The sequence below is a fragment of the Podarcis tiliguerta genome (assembly GCF_965153285.1).
Source record: "Podarcis tiliguerta genome assembly, chromosome: 4".
NCBI lineage: Eukaryota > Metazoa > Chordata > Lepidosauria > Squamata > Lacertidae > Podarcis > Podarcis tiliguerta.
Window position 1 is genome coordinate 71,567,865 of NC_139537.1, and position 24,282 is coordinate 71,592,146.

A 24,282-nucleotide genomic window follows, 5' to 3' on the forward strand; every position below is an offset into this window, starting at 1 on the left:
ATGATTCAGGGGTGGGGACAGACAGTGTATTCCCTCCTCTCCCTCACACAATTCTAATCACGTGAGGGACCTGAACATCCAAATAAGGCTCAGATAACAACTGTGAACAAGCTAAAAAGTATTACCAACCAACTTCGGGAGGTATATAAAATGAAAAAATACAGAGAGGTATGGGAGAACACCGGGAAATGTTTCTTGGCCGATACCATGATTGACTATAGGATTAAGTTGGACACAAACCCACAAGTATGTTTTTATCAGCAGTATTTGCTTCTCTTCAAATCAGTGAAAACTGATGTGTCCAAAGAGAGTTTCCTGTGATACCTTCATTGAACTTTACATATGTTTTTAGTGTAGATGCCTCCTAATTTTTGCCATTGGCCTAATTTAGTTTCCTAACCCAATACAAAGCTACTACAAAAGGAGTCAAGTAGCCAGTGACCTCTAAATGAATTGAGGTCCAACAAACCACAGTAATAGCCAAGCAACACCGGCAGCAGATGATGTATGCAGAAATCAGAGTTTCAAATATAATATTATTTCATCACCTTTAAAATAACTTTTCAACTAGGCTGTGTAACGCCAGGAGCTTCAAAACAGTAAAAGGCCATGGGAACCAGTTCTCATTAAAGATTTACCTCAAAGCTTGAGGTTGGCTTTTTATAGAACTGCGGCTGAATAATGTAATAGCAACAGCAGCACTTCTCATGGCACACTCGGTTTATCCTGAGTCCTGACTCCACTTGAGCTAGCCAGATTATCATTATATCTATCAAAAAGTTATCTGATAGTATAAACTGACAAAGCCCTGATTCAGTTCAGCTGGTAACATCTTTCAGTCACAGGAAGACAAAAGGGAATCACATCCTAACCGTTAACTAGGCTGAAAACAATCCATGACAGTTCAGGCAGCCAAAACCAGAATTTGTTGTTGGTTTTTGGAAAATCAGCCTAAATTTGCAAGTTCATAAAATGGGTCTGTGCCACTGGGACTTGGACGTTCCCAGCAATACTCTTTCAAAAGATTTTGCAAGGCAGGTTAGGAGAGTGGGTCAGAAATGCAGAGCTGTGAGGGCAGGTATTTACAACAAAGCTGCATACAATATATTATTTTCTTAATAACTTCAAAAACATTTTTATAGGGACTGCTGTTGTGGTGCTGGTGGTGGGATTTACCTGGCAGCATCTTCCTCAAGTAGCAGTTTCACAAACTGTCTGGGAATGTGTAGGGAGAGCACACTCTCTGCCATTTGTTCCAAGATCCGAAGGTGGTTCCCATCCGTGGTGGGGAAGCGATACATCCGGCAAATGGCTCCTCCAAACACTAAAATGTTAAAAGACATAATTTGCTACCAGATAATACAAACTCCGTTCCTCTAACACCAAAGTTGTTAAGAGGCTCAGAGATCACAAATGCCCTATTACACCAAAACATACAAAAGATTAATGTAACAGCATTGCACTTAGTTAACTCCCCGCCCCCACCCAATGCACATATTCAAACAACCACAGCAAAAGCAGAAATTGAGGTCTGATCAATTCTTGAATCACTTTTCCATATACTGCATTTTTTTATTTTAAAAACGTGCATTAAAAATGTTATAGTCATAGACATGTATATTTGGGTTACAACGCAGATGCCCAACAGCTTTATAATGAGCTTTTCGGGACCACACTTTTGCAGGCAATCCTGATCCTACAACCCCAGCTTCATCCACGTGACGTGGCCTGGACTTTTCTGCTGCACACAATCACATAAATTGTGTGGCTGTTCGTTTCCAAGTAATGTCTTAGCTTCCCAGTACTGATGTCCAAGGAGAGTGCTACCATAATAATAGATATTGGTGAAAGGAAGCCTTTATTAGCAACAGCATAGATGATGCTAGATAAGCGTTTGGATGAGTAATGCTCTGTGTCCAACAAACACTGAAAAATAAGCAATTCTGTTTAGTTTGCCACTCTGCAGCAAGCCACTCAGAATGAGTTCACATGACGAAGTTATAAGAAAAGAGTCTCAATGGAGTATGTATACGGACACACACAGAATTATTTTGTTGCATCATTCTTACAAGTACATCCCCAGCTGATGAAACATGACTGAAGACAGATGTGATATGGAAAAGGAGCTCACAGCACAACCCTCCACCTATCTTAGGCAGCTGGGCTGCAGGGCAGTTTGCCTCCTCCTATGGCTGGGAAACAAAACAAGCAGGGAGAGGCACAAAAGGATTTATCAGCATTCTATGTGCTGGTTGCGACAGAAACAGCTGCGGATATATCTTTCTAGAAGAGAGTTGGAAGTGTCTTCCCAGTGCTGTGAGCTGCCTCTGTCTTCAGCCCGTGATACAATGGTGGCCGAGATCCAAAGGTTTATGTGCATTCGCTAGGGCAGCCTTCCCTAGTCTGGTGCCCTCCAAATGCTTTGGACTGCAACTCCCATAATCCACAACTACTGACCTGCTAACTGGGACTAATGGGCATTGTAGTCCAAAACCAGTTTAGGGAAGGCTGCTCTAAGGACTTCCCTTCCTCCTCCTGCAGCTCTTTGTGAATGTGGGCTGCCATGTGCTTCTAACAGAAGCCCTTCCAGAGACATGTTTCATACAGCACATGGCACTGCAACTGTGAGCAAAAAACGGCATGTCTCCCTGTGCATGCAGAGAAGCACTTAAGCGACACACAAATACGCTTTCTCTAGATCACACAGCATATCAACTGTTGCCCCTGAAAATTAACTTTTGCTTCCAGTGATGTTTTTTGGGGGGAAACCTGGCAAGACATTTTGCATCAAAAACTTTATGCTGCAACTCTGCTAGTACTGCTTGCTTATATCTATCATCTATCTATCTATCTATCTATCTATCTATCTATCTATCTATCATCTATCTATCGTCTATCTATCGTTTTATGAAAACTTCAACCCAGTGTGCAGCAGCTGTGAAGAATTCAATGCAAGGGATTATGAAGAAAGGACAGTTCTGGTTGCCTCATCTCAAAAAAGATACTGTAGAGTTTGGAAAGGTTCAGGAAAGGGCATCCAAAATGATAAAGAACAGAGCAATTCCCTTATAAGGAAAGATGTTGGGATATTTAGCTTAGGGAAAAGGCTTGCACAAGGCGACGTGGCAGAAGTTCATAAAATTATTCATGGCATAGTGGATCGAGAAAATGTTTTCTCTTTCTCGTAACACTGGAATTCATAGACATCCAATGCAGCTGAATGTTGGAAGATATTAAGGCAGTGATGGCCACCTATCTAGATGGCTTTAAAAGAAGATTAAGCAATTCATGCCGGAGAGGGCTATTGGTGGCTACCAGCCATGATTGCTCTGCTCAGTTGGAGCTGAACAAAATAACCCCACACGATGGCCAATAACAATGGCACTAAACACTATATTAGTCTAATACAATTGCAACCAAAGTCTCTAATGCTTCTGAATACCAGTTGCTAGAAATCGTAGGAAGGGAGAGGGCTCTTCTGCTTGGGTCCTTCTTGCAGGTTTCCCACTGGCCTCTGGGTTCACCACTGTGAGAACAGGATGCTGCACTAGATGGGCCATTGGTTTGATCCAGAAGGCTCATCTTATGTTCTTGTGCTCTTAAACTCAGATCAGCAGTGCACCCCTGTCACCCATCTACTTATATGCATGTCGTCAAAATGACACATCAGTTAAAACAAATGCAGATGCACCCAATTTCTTTAGTGCAGTCAAGACTGTGACTCAGCATACATTTGAAGATTAGGAAGTCATTTGCTGGAACACTGAGCTATATGGGATCCAGAAATATCAATTAGCAGCACAGGTAGGTACTTACCGGATTTTAACAACACGTCTTTCCGTAATGAAGCATATTTGGATCGGATTCCTAAAGATTCTGTTAGACTTTCATCAACTGACAGCACAGTCTGAAGAAAATGAGAATAGTATTAATACATAAAACACAATGCTTCATCACTGACTTTAAAAAAATATATACGTACTGAGCTATAGAGGACTGTTTACTTCTGAGACATTTTCAACAAGATCTGCTATCAGATAAATGTGTAGCATTCAGGGATGTTTTACACGCAGCTACAGCATAAAGAAACCCTGAGCTGTATTTGTGTATATTCTGCTACCTGTCAGTGTGATAATCTTTTATAAGACCCAGTGGAATTATGGTCTTGACAGGTGATCTTGACAGCTGATCACTGCTTATTTTGAGAAAAATAAAAATTGACGACAAGACACGCACTTCTGAAAGAATCGTTCCGCAATGAGATGCTGATCAGCATGGAATAAAATCCCAGATATACTTCCTGATATTATATTGGCAGAACTACTGCAATCATGGGATTGGTTGCTGTGCTATGTACAGTATGCTTGCCCCCTGAAAGCTTGCACCCAAGTAAGGTCTGAACAGCCCCATGGGTTCAAAGAACAGCAACACAGTGTGAATTGTCCTTGAGGATGGTTGGGGAAAGTGTAAAAGAAGGTGGTGAGGAGATCATCAATCACATCTTTTATTTCCAGCATTGTCTTGAGAAGGAGGGCAAGATATTCACTCACCCTTCCATTGATGGTGTCAGGAGACCTGGTAACTGGAGGCCTTTGGTCTGTTTTTTCTTCCACTTGCCATCCTATGACTGTAATGTTACCAACACGATCACTTTCAGCAGATCTGCAACACACACATCATTGCTGCGATTCCATCAGCTAGGACTATTGATTGATTGCTGTTGCACATACTATGCCATCTGACTATAGAGCCCAATTCTTAATGCTTCCTCTGTCATTAACTCTTTCTAGCTACATAAACAGAAACTCAAACTAAAAGATCAGGATCCAACACTTGACCTGCTATATAAAAATATTAAAATATAAGCAAGATGCTAAATGCATGGATATGTTGTAGCCTTGGGTATTTTGTAACCTCTTGTGATCCAAGGTTGGGTAAAATCATCCTCTCAGCCCTTGGAGCTTATAGTACTAGTTTTGTAGTGCTTTACAGGCCTTACAGAAGCAAAATGCACAGGTCCCTGCCCCAAGGAGTTTACAGTACGCGTTTCAAATACAGGGCAGGCAACAAAGCGGGAAGAGAAGGGGGAAATAGGAAATACATGTAATGGAGAAGGGATACTAGCAAACGCAGTTGCATCTGCTTTGGCATTAAGCCAAAGGCCTAAGCCAAAATTCAAAAAAATAAATGTGATGTTGAGGTTGAAGTGCAGAAGGACACTTCTGAAAACTTATATGCATGTACGTAATTGACTTTGCCAGATGCAATTTCCTTGCCATTGTGATCTATGAAAGCTCTGCCAAACAGAATCATTACCAATGTTTTGCATTTACATCTTTATATTCCTTCAGAATCTGGGAGCTGGCTTACTGATACACATTTAAATTAGCTTTTCTGACATGCCCTGAAATTGGCTTTCATTTCTAAGTATAAACAAAACACAAAAACCCACAGAACTTATTAAAGTGCAGATTTGGAACACATACAACTGTGAAGAATGAGGTTTTAGAAGATTAAAAATAATACTTTATATCAATGGTTGCCCCATCGCACAAGTAACACATGAAAAAGACTCCTGAGGTTACTTGTTGGTGTTCAAGTCTCTGTTTTTATGCTGGGTGGGGAAAATCATAAAACAAATATTCTACTTTATCAAAGTTCTACTAACAAGAATTACCAGAAAGTCTCTGCCCTGTGCAAGATTTGTGCTGAACATTAAATTGTCTTACAGCCACTCGAGATGAGAGGAAACTCTGAAGTTCCAATATTTATTTCATTACAACACAAAATTTAAAAAAGGTCTCATTGACCATTCAGAGCCCTAAAAGCCTGGACACTTCACTTTCTGAAGTGGGGTGCAATAAAGGACCCCAGTTTAAACATCATCAATCGTGCAGTTAAATGGCCTAGTTTTCCAATAGTACACACAGATGTGGAAGCCTGATTATTTTCAAATGAACAAAAATGGAGCACAAACCTTAGTGTTAAATGCAACCTATGGTTCCTCTCCTTAAGTAGCTGCTTTACAGTGAACATCACAGAACCCAATAGATACATCTGGAAAAGACAAATATTGTCAACACAGAGGACATTTTAATCCTAAACTAATAACATTTCTAATTTCTATTTACAAAGCTCATTCCTATGGCTTCAAGGTGATGTCTGAAACCAAAGCCTCTCACTTTTTTCTGGCTCAGTACTGACATCATGCCAGAATATAGAATGCACTAGCAATACTTTAGAATGATAGCTTGACTTTCCAAAGCCTGCAAGACTCGAATCACAATTTAGAGTGGCTTGTCTGCCTTCATTTTCTATCAGTGCAGTATTCAGGTTCATAAGTTCACTTCTGTCTCTAGGATTCAACAGTCTTCAGAGACAGAACAATGGCTGCAATGTCAAAAGCAGGGCTTTGGGATTATGCTTTGCTAGACGATTACGTACATACCATATTTTATCAATTCAGACATCACACCAAGCCTTGGCTAGTTTTATAAACTACAATTTGGCAGTGTGTGTGAGAGAGAGAGAGAGAGAGAAACTACAAGCATGATTATTTTTAATCAGTTGGATCCACAGATTCCCACTCTCCATCAGAGGAAGGGAATCACTCCTGAGGGCTGGATGGAGAGGGCTAGATTTGGCCCTCAGGCCTCAGGTTCCTAACCCTAGCACTAAGACAGCAATCCTAACTCCATTTAGCCAGGAGTAAGCCCCGCAGAATTCAACAGGACTTACTTCTGAGTAGATAAGGTTAGGATTACACCGTTAGTGCTGGCCTCCAAGGGGTAGAACAGGCAGTGTACCTCAGACCAAAGGCATATGCAACATTTTGTTTACATTGAACATGAATGACAGAGAAGACATTTGGTGAATCAGACTTACAGTTCCCTGAGATCTATCTTTAACATCATATACAGAAAGTTTTATTTGTGTCATCTGGTTAATAAGAGAGTCTTGAAAAAAGGCAATACTGCTTAGAAAGATAGGGTTGCTTGTTCCCTGCAATTAAAAAAAAAAGGAGAGAAAAAGTTATGTTTGGAAAACTAAGATTAACTAGTGGTGCTTTGGCTGGCACAGCAGGTAATGTAGTATAACTTACCTCAATAATCTCTGTCTGAGCATGCTTTGTCCAGAATGCCTGAGGTGGTGTAGTTACACTCACTGCTACAAAACTATTTGGCTTTCTATCTAGTGATGGGGTAAGGAGCTCGCTGCAAGCTATAGGAAAGAAACAATACGGCTTACACACCATGTCACGCAAATATATGCAAAGTATGAAGGGGAAGGGAATGCCCATTTGTTCACTTGTCTGCCTCAGTGGCACAGTGTGGGAAAGGGCCACGGGGTGGTTGCCCCGGACACAAAATGATTAGGGGCGCAGAATTTCAACACCCGGTGCTGCCTCAATACAGCTGCGGGCTTCGGTCACTGGGCTCCCTTGAAAACGGCTTCTCCATGTGAATCAGGAAGTGAACTCTCCAGACAACTGAACTACTCACCTAAACTGAATTCTAAGATTGGCTCATCCGGATCTTGGCTGTTACCTGCAAAGTACAAAGACTAGCATAAGCTTATAAAGATATACAGATTAAGTCAATTTGCTCCTTTTAAAATAGTCTTACATTCCCATAAGGAAGCAAGGACAATTTAGGGGTAAATAAAGTAAAAAGTAAACACTTATTCAAATAACTATGTAAATAGTTCACCTAGAACTTCAATCTTATGTATCTCAAATAGTAGGTAAACATGCTCTCTCTCACACACTCTCTCTCTTTCTCTCTCTCTCTCACACACACACACACACTTCAAAGCACTTCCAGAATGAATGAGAAAATAAAAGGCCTAATGGTGTTCAAAGAAAAATGGTCAAAGGTCATATTAAGCATATATGAGCATTTGGTCAGGCATGAAGTAATTATCTGGATGAAGGACGAATCTACAGCTTCGGATGCAAAATTGTTCATTCAAAAATTTTAAGGGATTTAAAGGGGAGGAACTGACAATGGTACAAAAGTTCATAACGACATAAATTCAGTGTTGACTGGTCTCTTTTTTTCTGTCTCTTTAACACTTTTCTGTCTCTTATTTATGTTGTTGTTGTTTAGTCGTTTAGTCATGTCCACCTCTTCATGACCCCATGGACCAGAGCACACCAGGCACTCCTGTCTTCCACTGCCTCCCGCAGCTTGGTCAAACTCATGCTGGTAGCTTCGAGAACACTATCCAATCATCTCGTCCTCTGTCGTCCCCTTCTCCTTGTGCCCTCCATCTTTCCCATCATCAGGTTCTTTTCCAGGGAGTCTCCTCTTCTCATGAGGTGGCCAAAGTATTGGAGCCTCAGCTTCAGGATCTGTCCTTCCAATGAGCACCCAGGGCTGATTTCCTTAAGAATGGAGAGGTTTGATCTTCTTGCAGTCCATGGGACTCTCAAGAGTCTCCTCCAGCACCACAATTCAAAAGCATCAATTCTTCGGCGATCAGCCTTCTTTATGGTCCAGCTCTCACTTCCACTCACTTCTCTTATTTATACTGCTCCCAAATCTACTATCCTCCCCACTGTCCTTGTATCATGCCTGCTGCTTATAACATGGGAAAAGATACAAATATAACCAACAGTGTGTGTGTTCCCAAATTAATCTTTTCATCACCAGCACTTGGTACAGGGGGGAGGGGACTGTCTAAAAAAACTAGAATTTCAAACAGAAAAGCAAGACAAATTAAGAATTCAATACAACCATGAGGACACAGGTAGGAAGAAAAGACACCAACCTGCCAAAGACAAATCTAACATGTCAGTCGTGACATCAATAGTTGAGGCCCGCTGCACAGTGCGGGATTTTGCACCATGGCGGGGGCTGATATCTTTTGCTGACATGTTGTCATGGGGAAGACGCCTCTTTTCACTGTTTGATCACAGCAAAGCCTTGATGAAGGACCAAAATAGAGTGTCGTCTTCACTTGCAGCCCTTATGACAGCAGGCTAAGGCAGAATGAAAACAAAACACAATCTGAAATAGGATCCAAACTAGGTTTGTTTAAATGCTGGTTTTAACAGCAAAGCCTCAAATGATTTTAATGGTAGCATTAAAGAAGAATTAATTTACCATTTTAACAGGAGACCATTTGCTTCAGCAGACCTCACCATATATTTTAGATGCTTTCAAAATGATAATAGTTTCTCAGGGTTCACAGTTATGAGGAGGCCTGCAAGCACATTCAGAAAAACACACAAGCCTGCTTCAGACCTTTACCCTAAAAACATGAAGGTTGAGGGTGGAGCAGACATGTCTGGTGCCACTCACTGTCTCCCCTCTTAGGATCCCTCCATAGGTGTTTTCCCCTTATGTGTCCAGGCTGAAATGTCAGAAGAGGGCTATGGTCTAATCTACATAACCTGAAGCTGCCTATGTCAATGAAAAACACCCACTTAGTAAGAGTCTTGATTCTCGGCTGCAGTCAAAGAATTTGCACAAAGTACTACATGGTTTTGCTCCAGACAAGCAGGCGGTGTCACACACATTGACTATGTTCAGACCATGTTTTATACTAACAATGAGCCTCAAACTCAAATGCTCCATTCTTCTGCCACAGCTTTAGGAAGATCAGAAGCTTCCACCTCCCTTTTAGATTAACCACAGTTTAGTGTACCGTCCAACCCTTACATGGTGGTTTATCTTTAGCGTTTGTTGAAACGAGCCAAACTATGTTTTCAAGCTGGCTTATTTAAACAATAGTAAATATTAACCAATAGGGATGCGGGTGGCACTGTGTGTTAAACCATTGAGCCTAGGGCTTGCTGTTCAGAAGGTCGGCGGTTCGAATCCCTGCGACGGGGTGAGCTCCCGTTGCTTGGTCCCAGCTCCTGCCAACCTAGCAGTTCGAAAGCATGTCAAAGTGCAAGTAGATAAATAGGTACCACTCCAGCGGGAAGGTAAACGGCGTTTTCGTGCGCTGCTCTGGTTTGCCAGAAGCGGCTTAGTCATGCTGGCCACATGACCCGGAAGCTGTACGCCGTCTCCCCCGGCCAATAAAGCGAGATGAGCGCCGCAACCCCAGAGTTGTCCACAACTGGACCAAATGGTCAGGGGTCCCTCTACCTTTACCTTTAAAGATTAACCACACATTTGTTTGGGATTGGATGCTATGCCAAGGTGTGGTTAATCAAAAACATATGTAAAATATTCCAAACTCCTCTTTGTGGCTGCACCAGGATAGAGGAAGGAGCGTGTCAGCCCTAGGCTCATATTTGTTAATGTTAAACCATGGTGTCACATCCAAGCAAGACCAATGGTGGCCTACGGATCAAAATGTCTGTCTCAGTATCCATTCATGTGTTTGATCATCCCTATGGAAGGAATCAGTATTGTGTTGGGTGAGCCACACCCTGAAGCAGCATTGACCAATATGTTGTCCCTCAGAAGTTTTGGATCACAGCTCCCACAGTCTCTGACGTTGGTCATATTGGCTGTAGCTGATGGAAGTTATAGTCAAAACACCATCTGGAGGTCACCAAGTTGAGCAAGTTATAATCTCTAAAAAGTTTTTTCCCCCACACAAAAACAAAACAATTTCAACAAAGATTTACAAGATTTAAATGTGATTAAAATTCCAAGTCTCACCCACTTGAATGAGTTATGATTCAGCTTACAAGAAGCTCCCTATTGTATTAAATTTTCATAATGTGTGTGACATTTTACACCAAACATCTTTTTACTTACAGCGGGCTGTTGTTTTCTTGGGTGAGAGCATGGTATTTTGCATTTCTTAAAGGCAGCTTTATTGTCCCATCTGGAAAAAAACCACACAATGAATTACTGAGTCTGAGCATTCAAAATTGATATTGATTTTTAAATACACATGTCTATTTAGTCTTCCAGTCATATCACATGCCTTTATCTCAGTGAGCTTAACTGCCATTATAGCATCAGGTGTGAAATTGGGGTTTTCAAAGAGATTCCATTATATGCATTTAGAAGAGGACTAATTTAGAGCCATTCTGTTTTTTGTTTTTGTTTTTTTAAAGGCACAAAGTGTAACCATAATAAATGTTCATGAAATATAGCATTCCCTTGTATATATTCAGGATGAGGTTTCTGAATTATACCATGAGTTCCCACCATTCTGAACTATTTCCCTCGCTGAAGGAAGGCACTTCATGTCAAAGAGGCCACTTGTGTGTCAAGTGACGGGAATGGATCCAGTAATGGATTTTTAGTCTCTTCTGCACAATAGCAGTTTTCTCCTGGCACACTGTTGTGCTCTGGCACATAGTTTGGGTATTTCTGTTCTAATTAATACTATTATAAACTATTTGCCCAGAATAAAATATTTTGCTTACACCACTATCACAACAGAACGATTTCCCACCATAACAAATTGCCTCCTTGGCAAATGAGATGCTTTCACTCCAGCATAAATCCAGAATATGAGTTATTCTCACCAGATGGATGGAGATTTTAAATAAAAAGGAGGAGGAGGAGGAGGAGGAGGAGGAGGAGGAGGAGGAAAAAGAAGAAGAAGAAGAAGAAGAAGAAACTATTGAAATAGCTAGCGTTTAAGACAGAAATATATTTTAAACATGAACAAAGACAAGGTAATTAAAGAACATTTAAGGTGCTTCATTCTTTTGTGCAACTTTCCAGCCGTGCATTTGTTTTTAACTGCCAGAATTAAAAGTTATGTGGCACTGTGGGTTAAACCACAGAGCCTAGGACTTGCTGATCAGAAGGTCGGCAGTTCGAATACCCGTGACAGGGTGAGCTCCCATTGCTCGGTCCCTGCTCCTGCCAACCTACCAGTTCGAAAGCACGTCAAAGTGCCAGTAGATAAATAGGTACCGCTCCGGCGGGAAGGTAAACGGCGTTTCCGTGCGCTGCTCTGGTTCGCCAGAAGCGGCTTAGTCATGCTGGCCACATGACCCAGAAGCTGCACGCCGGCTCCCTCGGCCAGTAAAGCGGGATGAGCGCCGCAACCCCAAAGTCGGTCACGACTGGACCTAATGGTCAGGAATCCCCTTACCTTTACCTTTACTCAGCCTCTGCCGCCACAAACTTTCAGGGGAATTCACAGAATCCAGCTATGAAGAAATACTTTGTAGAAATCTTAAGGGAAGCCAAGCCATTTTAAAATAGACCAGTCTCATTCTTCAAGGAAGTGTTGCATTTCTGTAGCTCAGATTACGGTTTAAGTCATGGCATCCATGACTGGGAATAGGGAACCTCAGCACCAGGGACCAAATGTGGCCCCCAGGCCTCTCTGTACCTGGCCCTTGGAACTCTCCCAGGTCACACCCTTCACTGTTTATGCTTCTCAACCTGTTTTTGCCTGGCTGGAATGTGTCCTCAGATGCCTCCAGCTTGTCTGGATAGAGGGTACTAAGTGATGTGTATGTGTAGGAGCTAGCCTCCTGTACAAAGGCTATATATATATATATATATATATATGCATAAAGAGCCTCTTGCTCAACTTGAGAGGTTACCACTGCCAAGAAGCGAAATGCGTCTTTGCATCCATATTTATAAAACTACCCCTCAAACCCAGTTCATTCCAGTTATATATAGAAAACCGCAGCAGTCCAACTTTTCATGACTATGCTTTTCTTCTTTATTCCTTCTAGGACTTGGGACATGTTATCCTGGCCGTGCCTTATAAAACAAACTATCATGGTATTTTTAGACATTCAGGGTTTTTACTTAGTAAAAAGATACTCAGATTTCAAATCCCATGATCTAAGTAGAACACACTATGCCCTTTTTCCTGTGACTCAGAGGCTAAGGATTGCTCTCATATCCAGCACCACACCAGCCTATAAACAAACACCTCTGCTTTCAAACAACCAACCAACACTCACAAAGAGCTGTTCTCCCTTCTGTGACACTAAACATATAACTGCCCTCCTTGTCAAACCTATTACATTCACCTGACGTCAGTTTATTATCTCAGTTTATTATCTTATTAACTCAGTTTCTCCCACCAGCAAGCCTGTTTACTCATGATACAAGGCTGTGGTAACAAGAGGGGTGGAGGAGGCTGAGAAAAGCCTTCGGTAAGCAGTGACTGGGGTGCAGGTGCACAGCACATCCAGCAATCCCATCCCTCGTCACCAGGTTTACTCCATAAAAGAAGTGACAGTAGTGAAACAAGTTACAGAGAAAGGAGAATGAACTGGAAACTTGGGTCAAAGGGTACTTCCAGGTGTGGATGACTTAGTAATCAACTGGTCATTGCTGTTCTACAAGCAAGCTAATGACTCTGCTTCCATACTTCTGGAATCAAAATAGCATTGTGTAGTCAAGCAAGCAGTCATTCTTGCATTCCCAATGTTAGAAGGGATGGCTTGCATTGGAATTGTGGTGTGAGGGAAAGAGTTACATATTCCCTTCGCCTGCTGCAATGGGGGGGGGGGGTGGATAAAAAGGAAATGCAATTGGGAAAAGGAAGGGTTAAAATGATAAAGAGTTGATTCCTAGAGTTGAGAGGTGGACCACAAAAAGGAAATGCCTAGAGCAACTGTCTATAAACCATGCAATGCATACGGTCCCAGGTTCAATCTCTGACTTCTCCAGATAGGGATGTGTACCAGGCTGACTAGACCCTGTCTAATAGGTGATGAGCCTGGGAGACATTCCACACCAATACTATTGATATGGTTTTTAAAAAATTGCTCCAGTTTCATTCACTTTGCATGTAGGATGTTTGAGACCTAATGGAAAAAGCAGCTAAATAAGTCGGTCATCTCACCTGAGATGATGTTGCCAGTCAAATGCACTGGGTACAGCTTTCCACAATCTATTCAAGTCTTGCTCTAATCAAACTAGAAGAAGAGTTATGTACCAAATAATAATATTAATCCTATCAGGGTGGACCACACAAAGTGTTCTCATACCAAGGGTAGGAAATGAGGAATGACAGCTCTGCTACCTGCTATGAAGCTTTTGTCCAAAAGGGTCTAAAAACCTCTAGGCTTCACAGCAAAAAAATGGTTCCAGTTGCGCAGATCCACTTTGCCTGAAATTACCGTCTTTTTCCATGTATAAGACTGTTTTTTCCCTTTTAAAATGTCAGGAATTAGGGGGCGTCTTATACATGGATACATCTCCATTTTCTTAAATCTGAGTCCCCCCAAAATAGTCTTATACATGGGGGCATCTTATAGACGGAAAAATACGGCGCTTCTGCTGAATCACTCATGGTGCCAGCCAGATTCCAGGGGTCTGACTTCCCTGCTTTTCCTTCAATACCCCTTGGTTCCCATTTCTTTGGACACCTTCCTGCTGAAGTAGAGGTCCCAGCTGGTTGCAGTGGTTCAAATGTCATTTTAAAGACTCTACTTCAGTTCCTACTTCCCCTGGTACTTTGCTAGCTGAAGCAGAAATCCTTATTCCAGTCACCAAGAAACCATTTGGTGGGCTGTCTCATGCTTGCTGTCTTCACGGTTTTCCTGCATGACCCAGGAATTCCAGAATGCCTCAGTTTCACTTCTTGAGGGCTGGGGAGAGAATACACTATCTTGCTGCCTGTCCTGCATTCTGGATAAATGAGGCATGCTTGGCCCTAACACTCATTCAAGGCTTCATAGCTCTGAATTATCATTTGAACTGGGCCAATGTATAGTCAAGAGGACTTGTTTTACTTCGTACCACAATGACTTCATTTCCTTGTGTTCCGAAGCACCATCCATTTCTAGCATCTGCTTCACTTAAACCACAAAAGGAACAAAATGGAAAGGGAAAGCTGTAGGAAGCTTAATGGCCCAGGTCTTTTAAAATAGCAAGCAACTGGTTTGCAAACTTTCTATTTATAGAAAACATTTTCCACACAGACCCCTGCTTGACAGTCATGGAATGCCAAGCGTCACAGAGGATTCTGGGGCATTTTCTAGGGTGCACATTTACTTCGCATAATATACTTGCCAGTCATGTTCAAATTAACTTTCACACCATGTGTATTTGGAGTGTGCCCCAGGTTTCAGTTAAAACAAAAACTGTAGTCAGCAATACCACAGTGATAGGGAACATCCAACCCACAGACCTAGTTTTGGATATAAACAGTTCATTTTCTATCACAATTGCTTGCCTTAAATGCATCTTCAATGGTTTTTGAATCTCTAAAATATCCTATTATGATAGCTGTTACTAAAACAAAGGGTATACTCTGTGCTTTAAAAAGTGCAACCTATATAAATTATGTGAATCCAACAAATGCAGCTATTTTGTGATTGCTAAATATGGTAGGGTGAAAGACTCACTCATCATCTCTGCAGACATTTGCAGAACTTCCCTGCAGTCTCGCACTGACTGGAAATCTCTGCTCAATACACATACACCTTCTGAGATATCACCGGAAATTGCCCAAACATTATGTTTTTTTATTTCAGTGTTGCCACAGACTTAAAAACTAGAAGCTTACCTTTCTAGGTTTCCAATGAAAAGCTAAAAATCCTAGGATAACTAGTACCAAATTCTGTACTTGTTCAATATAACTGTAGAATCGAGATATCCATGTTGCCTTAATTTGTTTTCCACGGGTGACACACCGCTGTTCCTCCCAGGCTGAATGGTCACAAAACCTGAAAAATAAGAAAAGGGATCTCCTGGTAATGCTCATCTGTTGTACTTCATGAAAATACTGTGAAAATATCAGCTTTTTAGAATGCCACTTACAAGCTAGCCTACGCCAAAAGGATCAAAAGGGTGCAATTTCAACACTTCTTTGTTGGTACTGGGAAGTGCTCCCTTGGGTTGATAAACATTTGATCCAATTAATGAATTTAAGAAGAAACAAAAAGTACTTTTGAAGCTGCCAAGCCATTCCTCAGTTTGACAAGGAATTCAATGATGTGATTACTTTTAAATCAAGAGCCCTTTCCAGCTCCTAAAGTATTGCTTCTGGAAGTCAGTATCTGCAAACAACAAGAGGCTTCCTGTGGCAGCTTTAAACACTAGCTAAAGATTTGTAGGAAATCCTTTCCACAGACATTTCCGGATGAGTTGCTCTGAGAAGGAAGTGAAATCTCTTGAGCACATGAGGGTCACGTGACATGCACCAATTTAAAAAAGGGAAAAGGAAAAAATATGAGTATATTGAAGTCTACTCTCCCACTTCAGTGAAAGTAACAAAACATATTTCTGATCTTTAGGAAACTGGGCACCTTTATTTTACAGTGGTACCTCGGGTTACATACGCTTCAGGATACAGACTCCACTAACCCAGAAATAGTGCTTCAGGTTAAGAACTTTGCTTCAGGATGAGAACAGAAATCGTGCTGCGGCAGCAGCAGGAGGCCCCATTAGCTAAAGTGGTGCTTCAGGTTAAGAACAGTTTCAGGTTAGGTACAGACCTCCGGAACGAATTAAGTACTTAACCCGAGGTACCACTGTATATGTATAATACATGTGGAAATTGCAAAGTTCAATGAACTGTCCAGATTACTTAACAGCCAAGCATCACATTACAGAAGGCAATTCATTTGTTGTCATGAATTTGCTTCCTCTCTTGCACTTAAACCCAGCATATGCAGTGATTATGTTAGGACTCCTATACCCAACTTAAAGAAAATACAATTTTTTATTAAGCAAATAAGCATGTGCTTTAAATGCCTTATGGCACATGGCTGAGGGAGTGGCCAAGTGTCTGGCATCCCTGCCCCATGTTTTAATCCTAAACAGAGTTCTCAGTCTTCAAAAAGTTAGATTCACAGAGAATCTGACTTGTTTTCAAAACCAAAGCATTAAGAAGTCACTTCTCAGTTTCATCCCAGAACCCAGGTTTTGCAATTTGCCTCGGGACTTTGGCTAGACTTTTGTTCAGGAGTGAAACCAACAAAGGGATTCTGTACACTTTGCCCGTGGACTAATCAATTTCAGTTCCTTGCTCTTGATAAGTTAAGTGTTCTCTAACTTGTGTACTGGAGCATATATTATCCAGGCGCTTACTCCTGAAATTTAGCTGGAAGAAAGCAGCGTGAATGTTATCCACCAACAACTCTGTAGTAAGTCCATTCCTCCTATACAGTGGTACCTCGGGTTAAGAACTTAATTCGTAAGCACCACTTTAGTTAATGGGGCCTCCTGCTGCTGCTGAGCCGCCGCTGCACGATTTCTGTTCTCATCCTGAAGCAAAGTTCTTAACCTGAGGTAATATTTCTAGGTTAGTGGAGTCTGTAACCTGAAGTGTATGTAACCTGAAGCATATGTAACCTGAAGCGTATGTAACCTGAGGTACCACTGTATATATTCCCCATCCATTCTGAAGGGACTCGACATTGTAGGAGGCCTTTAAGCTAAATTACACCACAAGGACTGCATAAACCCTGACAGCACAGTGATAAATGAAACAAACCTAAACCTAACCTATAACAGGCTTAGGGCAAAATTGCGAGGTAGGCAACAGTCATGTGTAACAGAAGCCCCAAAAGGCCAGCTCTGCAGCAAAGAACTGTGGGAAAGGGGGTTACTTAACTCTTGCCATATTGGTCAACCACCCAATTTGCTTTTACCACTGCATGATTCCAGACTCATGTCTGCAAAGTAAACCTGTGGTACAAGTATTGGGGAGGTGGGCTGTTCAGGGAAAAGCAGCTGGCCTGCAAAGGGCTTAGAAACCTCCCTCACCCAACACTTCTCTCCTGCAAAACTACTCGATCACATTAAGTGCTCTGCAACAGGGAGTGGGCTGCTGGGCTACCTTCATATGTGTATGCCACGTAAGGTGACCCGTGTGGTATGATTCTAACTGTGTGGGAAATTCCCTGATATGGCAAGGGGTGATGTTCCATGATCAGTCAACCTGGCAAACTGAACAGATGACCTGTAGTCTGTTATATCAAGGGGAAATGGCCATTTTCAGGAGAGCAATGTGAATATGATTTCAAACACCATTTATTCAAATGAGTTTCCATTGTGCCTTAATATAATGAACAGAAGCAATAAGCACCAGTGCAGACTACTTGATGCTTACTTAGCATTTAAAACCATACTTCAAGCATTCTAAGTGCTCCACACACATTATCTCAGTGTGATCGCCCTCTCTAAAAGTAGGGCAGCATTATCATCCCTATATTGCAGGAGGGAGTTGGCTCCAGTTACAATTAACTCTCATTGAGTACCATTTCTTGCCTTTTTGCAAAGATTTTTGTATGTGTATTCTTTGGATAGCTTAAAGTTTTACAGGGTAAATCATCTCCAGCTCTCCCTGAATATGCTGTTGAAAAGTGCCAAAATGCACTTCGTAAAACATCAGTGCCCTGATCAATAAATTAAATACCACATGCTGCTTTCACCCTGCCAAAGACAAGCTGCAAATATATCTGCAATGCTGCAGTGCAGATTTCCTTAAAAGTAAATGCTGTGGTTATTTACATTCCAAATACGGCATCTTGTGAAAAGTGGAGATAACCTAACTCTGAGAAAAAGGTTTCACACATTTTGGGGGAAGTTGTGTGCATTCTGTTTTTAAAATGCCTTTCCTTCTCTTTTGGAAATACCGTAAGCATCCCCCCCCCCCACCAGACACATATGAACAGTATTTACCTGTTAATCTACTTTTTCCATTCAAATTCATACCAGTACTTCTTCCCTTTTGTGTTAGTCCCCACTTTCTAAATTGCTGATTACACCGTGTGGATAGTACTGACAGGGTATGCACACAGATAGCTGCACTTGCACGTTGCTTCCCCCCCCACACACACCAATTACCCACCCCCACCCCGCAAAAAAATGCCCAGTCAGGAAGCGCTGAACTGCACACAGTAAGGTAATTGCAAATTCTCAGCGCATACTTTTGCAGTTTTCTGGATCTGTGCAAATCTGAGGGATCAAAATAATATATACCAATACATATAAAAGATACACTTTTATAGAGTGTGTTGGCTGGAAAAGAAATGAATGCAGTTGTGCATTCTCAACACACACTTTTCAGATCGCTGCACAATATATGTGGCAGAAATATTTAGTGTGGTTTGCTTGTGCAGTTTTCTGGTTTGGGGACAAATAGAAGTACATATTAAATAGTTACAGCATGGCTGGAAATGAAATGAAAGCACTAAGGAAGTAATGGGCACGGAAAGGGGAGTAGCAGAAAGTGACAATTGATACAGTCACCCCAAAACACCAAAGCAAATAGTCTTTGACCCCAAGTTGAGAGGTTTGGAGTTCCACTTTCCCCAACTTGTTGGATTATTTCCAGATCAAGTAAACCTGAATTTACAGGGGGGAAGCATATAGAGATTGGTGGAGTTTGCAGGTGATGTAATGTGGCCTATGCACGACTAATGTAATGTGGACTAGGTTTTTGGAAGTACTTGAAAACTTTCAAGGTCAGCACAACCAATGGGGTGATCTATCCTCCTTCCCAGCTCTGAGTTGCAGTGGGAGGGGGACACCCCTGTTGCCCTAGCTTTGGAGACATTTGGGAAACAGCTTGATAGCTCCAAGATTCAGGGCAAAGTCTGGAGAAATCCCCACCCGCTCAACATTCTGGGGAAGCATAAGGGATCTTAAAAGATGTACCGTACTTGCCAGGGCAACCATATCTATAGAACTCTGTGGCTATTAGCCTACAAATCACAGCCAAGGTGCTGCTTCAGTATATTATACTGCTACTAGGAGTGAAAGCTGCAAGTCACAAAACAAAAAGCACAACTTAAGGCAATGAATGCACTTGGTAGCAAAAAACAATGTGACAGCAAAAATACACATCATGTCTCCATGACAGCTTCCGGCGCTGACACTGTGCCAATACAGAACAGCATATGTAAATTTCCAGAGTCAAGACAGGCAGTGCGTTTCCCAATCCTATTTATGCAAAAGCACGTCATACGGTGTGTAGTTGGGCTTACTCCCTAGTAACAGCACATTCTTCTGAAGCCTAAGGCTTAGATACATTTCCCACAACGTCTCTCCAAGTCACCAGCACCTTGCAGCCCTGATCCCTTTTCTTCCTGAATTTAATGTATTGCACAACCCAGACCACAAGACTTAGAATAAAAATAGAAGACCAAATTAAAGCACTCCCACTGCCAGGATTTCAGCAATATCACAAGTGTGGTTTTCATTAGTAATGCAGCAGTGTATCCCTCCCTCCCAACGCATTCTTGCTAGGGATTATTAGAGTAGAAAGGTTAATGCAGAACAAACATGCTAGGACATTTACCGGGGGATTTTTCCCTAATAAAAATGTTCCAGTCCTGCTATTTCCTCAATGCTTGATAGAATATTCTGATTAGCGCTATAGAAGACATAAGGCTACGTCATGGTTCAAAAGCAAACCATGGAAGGGAGGGGGATTTCTGTGCGAGAGGACAGCGCATGCAAGTCCACAGCACAGTCCTATTCCCTTAAGTACAGTTAGAAGATTGGGAACATTTCATCTGCCCTAGGCCATACTACAGTAAGCACTTTCTGATTTAAACTAGGTTGTAGATGCTTTGTCGTGCTTCTGCCATTTTGCATAAAGTATATAATGAACCGTTGGATATTCAGACTCTAAACCAAGGATTGGGAACCTGTGGTCCTCAGGAATTATACAGTTGCCACCAACCCTGACCATTGACCATGCTGGCTGAAGCTGACAGGAGTCCAACAACATCTGGAGGGCCACAGGTTCCCCCACCACTGCTCAAAGCATTCGCTCATTATTAATAACAAATGACTGTTCCATTACAGGTAAGGGCTCTGGTAGATAGCAGGTCCAAGATGAGGTGTTCAAGATGGACAATTCAATGCACAGCTCAAGCTGAAGCAAAGTTAGATTGTTGTTTCAGCAAACAAGTTATCCCAGACTGAGCCTTTAATAGAGGCTGTTGGGTAGTTAGCTCTATCGCCACCAGTGGGAGCTGCTCCTCTGGTTAAAGGGGTCCTTAAAAAACACCAGGGGAAAACAAAAACACAATCCCCCACTGCCACAAAGTTTCCCCACATTTGAGGAAACTGCAGGGACCAGCACACCAAAGTGCAATGGATGAACCTCACCCTGGGAAAACTTCCTTCATGAACAATGTATTTTCCACCGCCAGGTGAGTATGTTAAAGTTGTCCTATCTGTTTTGAATCCTATGACATGGGCAAGATAGTTTTGATGGAGCTTCTGAGACCGGAGTCCTCAAAGGCAGAAGGGTGGCAATGTGACCTCCTTGGGCCTGGAAGGTTTTGGCAGAATGGCCTTCTGTGCTGGAGTTTCCAGCACAGTTCTCTCTGATTCTTCCTCCAGTTCCACAGTGGGACCCTGAGGTCATGATAGTGACTTTGCCCTGTATTATCCAATATAGCTCCTGTCTTTCAGGGCTTTTAAAACCAAATACTCAAGTGGATCTTTTGCACGCATGGAGAAAGTAGGAACTGAAAGAAAAATGGAGCTAACTTGGATTTATGTTCTGTATTACCTCAGAGTAATCAGAATGACAGATGAGTGAATGTTCAACCATGAAACTTCTTCCCAACCAACAAAATCCCATGCTTTAAAGAATGGTGCAACATCTATTCTGAGGTCCATCCAATAATCACAGCTCAACTGTGAAGAGATCTTTGTTAAAGAATTCCGTCCCCAAATACAGTACAGCACTGGGCTAAACCTTGCTTGCATCCCTTTCACAAAGTTGTCTTTCTTATTCCATAGGGGCAGGCATCAATTTCTGGAGCTGCTAAGATCAAATCTATAAAAGTTCTAGAAGATCATGAGTCTCAGCCATGACCCCAATCAATGATGTGAGACAGAGCACTTTCTAGCGACTTATTTTATCTTGGACATATTTTTTTTGCCATTTCATCTCTTCATTAGCAACAATGAATAGGTGCTGATTGAAGAAACAATGTTAAGCAAGCTTTGCAAAGTTTTATTTTGTTGCTTTGTTTACCAAATACAAAATAAACATGCTAGACTAGATCACTCTCCAGGGCAACAGAAAAATTTCCAATGCAAATAACCCCCTAATTTGCATGGTTGTTCCCCCTCCCCCCATAAAACACACATCACTGATCCCAGTGCTGCCACAGACTGCTTCTCTGTGTGGAGGTAGGAAATGGCTGAGGGAGAGTCCACAAGTAGCAGGAAGTGTCCCTGCAGGAATAAGGATACCTGACTGATATACTGGTTGCCTAGGTAACTATCTCTCATTCTTGGCTCCTCACTCTAGCCAATCAACTCTTTTTGAAGGCTGAGCCACAGCCTCATCAATGACCTGAGAGAAGCGCAGTGACCCTTACATGAGCAAGTTCTTAAAGCCACAAGAATGCTTGTGGGCACTGACTTGCAAAAAGTAGGAAGTTTAAGGGGAAAGACATAGGGCCAAGCTCTGTATTCTTTTCCCAGCTTCCAGAACTCCCGCTGATGCTTGCTTTCCAGTTAAATTCCTAACACAGTGCACTGAATATTCTTATGGTTATACAGTGGTACCTCTGGTTAAGTACTTAATTCGTTCCGGAGGTCTGTACTTAACCTGAAACTGTTCTTAACCTGAAGCACCACTTTAGCTAATGGGGCCTCCTGCTGCTGCCACACCGCCGGAGTGTGATTTCTGTTCTCATCCTGAAGCCAAGTTCTTAACCTGAAGCACTATTTCTGGGTTAGCGGAGTCTGTAACCTGAAGCGTATGTAACCTGAGGTACCACTGTACTCTATTTTAAAAAGAACACCACAGAGTTTCTATATTTTGCACTGCAAGTGCTTGAACACAAATTGCACACATTATTCTTATACCTTCCTTCTAGAGATGAGAAATAGTGGCCTGCCAGTGTCTTTATTTGTCTTGTGAGTTTACAGTGTATAAACACCTTGTGTGTTTATACTGGAGATGAGATTTGAACTAGGACACAGACATTAATCTGCACTATCCCTTTGTTAAGAGGCATGTGGTGGGACAACATCTCAGGCCTGGGGCCTCATTTCCTCCACGTTGTCCTTGGGACATGCTCCCTAATCCAGGGGTAGCCAACCTGGTGCCCTCCATATGTCATTCAACTGCAATTCCCATCACCCCTGCCCATTGGCCGTGCTGGCTGATGGGGGTTGCAGTTCAATAGCAGCTGGTATCCCTGTCCTATCCTATATCCCTTCAATGGGTCGCACTTCACACCAGTGTGGGCCTACACCTTCCTTGAGTGCTTTTGGCTGGCTGGAGCAGGTCCTTGAACCCTGATCATGTCTCTTGGCTGCAGGAATGGAGAGAAGTGGGGTGCACACATACATGCGCTTCCGATTGTTGCATAATGCAGCCTACTACACAAAGGCAAGTGACTGCCATTATCTGGCCCACTTTTGCCTCTGCTCCCCGTGAAAGGTTCCCACAAGGGAATGAAGGCTTCAGATTCCCCACCCCTGGCCTATGCAAACAAAAGTGGCCATTAGCATTCATCATGTCTGGAAACTAGACAAGCCCCGACCCAAGTGCCAACTGTTCGCATTATCCCCCTGGCTTTAAAAGGTGCTCTGAAGTAGGCGAGACAAAGAATTGCTGAGGAAACAAAACCAACACAGTTATGTCTTCTGTGCGGCGACTGCACGCAAAGTAGCAAATCATGTTTTCTGCCTCATTAATGGATTGGCATATTACTATAATAAATATCGCTTAAAATGTTATGCTTCAGTACTACCAATGGTGATCTCCGCACATCTCAAGAATCAGGATTTGATTTCTTTTACATATGAGCAATTTTCACCAATTACTACATGCGGGAGTAGAAGCACTTGATTCTTGAACAAAAATGTGGGGCGTGCTCCACTAGGGAGAAATAACGGCAAAAGAAAATAATCTTAAGGGAGTTTATTTTGTGCGCTAAAATAAAATGTGGAGGGTGAACTGCTGCAAAAGAAATTAAGATCAGCATTAGCAGCCACAGCACCTGGGAGGCTAAGGGAGAGGTCTATCCTTTGTTCTTCCCCATTGCTACTGCCAGATTCCTCTAGAGGAGAGAGACAGCCTCGGTCCAGTATATCTGAAGGAGCGTCTCCACCCCCCATTGTTCTACCTGGACACTGAGGTCCAGCACCGAGGGCCTTCTGGTGGTTCCCTCACTGCGAGAAGCCAAGTTACAGGGAACCAGGCAGAGGGCCTTCTCAGTAGTGGCTCCTGCCCTGTGGAACACCCTCCCACCAGATGTCAAAGAGAACAACAACTACCAGACTTTTAGAAGACATCTGAAGGCAGCCCTGTTTAGGGAAGCTTTTAATGTTTGATGCATTGCTGTATTTTAATATTTTGTTGGAAGCCACCCAGAGTGGCTGGGGAAGCCACTATAAATTATTATTAGTAGTATTATTAGACAAGGGAACCTTCCTCAATACATCT

The 24,282-nt window shown here is 42.3% G+C and overlaps 1 protein-coding gene across 34 annotated transcripts in view; it reads right to left on the minus strand.

Annotated features, from left to right (window-relative positions):
- The window catches only part of INPP4A (inositol polyphosphate-4-phosphatase type I A), a 97,430-nt gene that overhangs the window by 41,669 nt on the left and 31,479 nt on the right, over positions 1 to 24,282 (minus strand). For all 34 annotated transcript variants that reach the window (XM_083437702.1, XM_083437700.1, XM_083437693.1 and 31 more), the window contains exons 2-11: positions 15,412 to 15,571; positions 10,722 to 10,791; positions 8,773 to 8,983; positions 7,503 to 7,547; positions 7,103 to 7,221; positions 6,886 to 7,002; positions 5,978 to 6,057; positions 4,551 to 4,662; positions 3,817 to 3,907; positions 1,177 to 1,324 (exon numbers count right to left, since the gene is read on the minus strand). In XM_083437702.1, coding sequence (XP_083293828.1) covers positions 1,177 to 1,324; positions 3,817 to 3,907; positions 4,551 to 4,662; positions 5,978 to 6,057; positions 6,886 to 7,002; positions 7,103 to 7,221; positions 7,503 to 7,547; positions 8,773 to 8,878 — 818 coding nt within the window. In that variant the 5' untranslated portion in view covers positions 8,879 to 8,983; positions 10,722 to 10,791; positions 15,412 to 15,571. The remainder of the gene's footprint in view (positions 1 to 1,176; positions 1,325 to 3,816; positions 3,908 to 4,550; positions 4,663 to 5,977; positions 6,058 to 6,885; positions 7,003 to 7,102; positions 7,222 to 7,502; positions 7,548 to 8,772; positions 8,984 to 10,721; positions 10,792 to 15,411; positions 15,572 to 24,282) is intronic.